The sequence below is a fragment of the Hylaeus volcanicus genome, chromosome 6, assembly GCF_026283585.1.
Source record: "Hylaeus volcanicus isolate JK05 chromosome 6, UHH_iyHylVolc1.0_haploid, whole genome shotgun sequence".
NCBI classification, from domain to species: domain Eukaryota; kingdom Metazoa; phylum Arthropoda; class Insecta; order Hymenoptera; family Colletidae; genus Hylaeus; species Hylaeus volcanicus.
Window position 1 is genome coordinate 14102025 of NC_071981.1, and position 2453 is coordinate 14104477.

General features: G+C 36.4%; 1 protein-coding gene across 2 annotated transcripts in view; it reads left to right on the forward strand.

Moving 5' to 3' along the window:
• LOC128877999 (probable glutamate receptor) overlaps nt 1-2453 on the forward strand; it is a 38257-nt gene that overhangs the window by 34660 nt on the left and 1144 nt on the right. For both annotated transcript variants that reach the window (XM_054125739.1, XM_054125740.1), the window contains 2 exons: nt 198-439; nt 1826-2034. In XM_054125739.1, the coding sequence (XP_053981714.1) occupies nt 198-439; nt 1826-2034 (451 nt within the window). The remainder of the gene's footprint in view (nt 1-197; nt 440-1825; nt 2035-2453) is intronic.

A 2453-nucleotide genomic window follows, 5' to 3' on the forward strand; every position in this document is an offset into this window, starting at 1 on the left:
TATTTACGAATTTACTTCGTTACATAATTCGTTTATAACAAATTCATGAACAATTTACGCGGCGCTTACAAGTTTCTAGAGTACCAATCAATTTTTGTTGATAGCACGTAAAATGAACGAACTATTCTGGTCACCTGTCTTAAATATTCGATCTTGTATATTTTATCTCGATAAATTAATTTAATTACCAAGTGCAGCTCACTGTTCATATTCCGTGAACCTCTGTTGTCGACCGTGAGCAACATTTTCACGTTGCCGTTCCAACGTTCCGTTTGGATCGCGATCGGAGTCTTCCTCTTGGTGGTACTCGTTTTACTGTACTTTTCTACAAAATGGGAATACGTTCGAGGTACTTCTGAATACTGGGAGAGCCTGAATCCGGCGGAACAAACGCTTAGCGATAATTTAATGGTCGTCCTGGGAGCGGTCGCTCAGCAAGGTAGGTTAAGGTCTACAAAACGACCAAGTTCGATCTAAACAGGGCTGAATTTTACTTTGGGGCACGAAAAATTATTGACTTTTGTTTTATACCATTTAGTAGCTTTTGTTACCTGGATCACAAAAATGGAAGTTTCAGTGTTAGGAATCCAACGGTTAAAAAGTTGTGCGTATGAAAAATTGAGCACTTTAAACGTATTTGACTGGTTAATCCGGCGCCATATTAACTTTTATCCATGCTCCGTTGATCGATTAGGTAAAGAATGACAGTAAAATGGTAAAACATGTCACGAAAATACTGTCTGAGTAGGTTTGGAGCCTAAATTTTAGGTACGAATAACTTTTAAATCGTTGGATTCCTAACATTAAAACTTAGATTTATGATTTCTAGGCATCAAAAACTATTAAATGGTAAAAAAAAGTCAATACACTTGGTAGCCCCAAAGTAAAGTTCAACCCTAACTAAAACTAAAAGACTAACATTACACTAGTTCGCTATGTGAACACTTTATTTATTTATTAAAGTGTATAGTGTAAAATAATCAATTGCTATGTATATACATATATAATCGTATAGCATGTCTCTTTATTTATGATGTATGATATATATACAGGGTGTCCCAGCATCGGTGGTACAACCGAGGTGGGGGTGATTCTACATAAAAAAACAAATCGAAAATAAAGAATAAAATTTTTTCATTTGAGATTTCGTTCTTGAGAAAATCAGTTTTGAATATTTAGCGAGTACGCGTACACGTAACTATGGTTCAGATGGATGGATCCCGATACAAGTCATATGTCACTTATAAGTTGTACTAATATCATTAGTATCAAGATGATGTGCTGTATTACTAATTTCTGCCTACGGATTTAGAGTGAATTTAAATGAAAATAAGACATGTAATTTACTTACTAACTTACTTTATTAATGCAAAAATTGTTGGAAATGCTACCCATTGTGCTGCATACACAACTGTACTCGCCGAATTAAATTCGTATGAACATCAAATGAAACTGTGACAAGTGCTCAGAACGTCGTGTCAACAGGAATGTATAGAAGTGGACACATAAACAAAAGTCTGTATCGGGATCCATCCATCTGAACCATAGTTACGTGTACGCGTACTCGCTAAATATTCAAAACAGATTTTCTCGAGAACGTAATCTCAAATGAAAAAATATTATTCTTTATTTTCTATTTGTTTTTTTTTATGTAGAATCACCCCCACCTCGGTTGTACCACCGATGCTGGGACACCCTGTATAAATTGTAATGGTGTCATTGAAAATGTTACCTGCGATATAGCAGTAATATTTCTGTAATGTCTCGTGCTACATGTATAGGTGCTGAACATCTATGATTCTAACGCATGCCTGATGTTCGACAGGATATTACTATGAACCGTACAGGGTTCCACCACGAATCGTCACGTTAATGCTCCTAATCGCGGCTCTGAGCCTGTACGCCTCTTACACGGCCAATATCGTGGCTTTGTTGCAGTCCACCACCGACTCTATCAAAACCCTTGCCGATCTATTGAACAGCCCGCTCAGGTTGGGCGCGCAAGATATCATATATAACCGGTATTACTTCAAGGTACGTATAGTAGAGGATGCCAGGAGTAACGTGGATAGAACTTTCTGCTTCGAATAGGTCGAACGACCTTACCAGCGATGAAAGTAACAGGTTCCTGCCCTAAATAAGAACTGAACAAAATCATAACAAGCAATCGCACAGCACTGCAAACACTAAAAACAAATGTAAAGTGGGGATACAAAATTCTTCTATCGAAATACAAAATATATTAGATTGTCCCGAAAGTTTCTTTCGCGAGTTGCACTCAATTATTTTATGTGGTCGTATTTATATAAATAGACAATCTAATTTCATAGATATTCATGTTGTAACAGTAATGGAACAAAATGAATCGTGCACAATTCAGTAACGTAACATAAAACATAAACTATTGTGCATGTATTACTTATTAATAAAGCGAAAGAAACTTTTCGGACAAC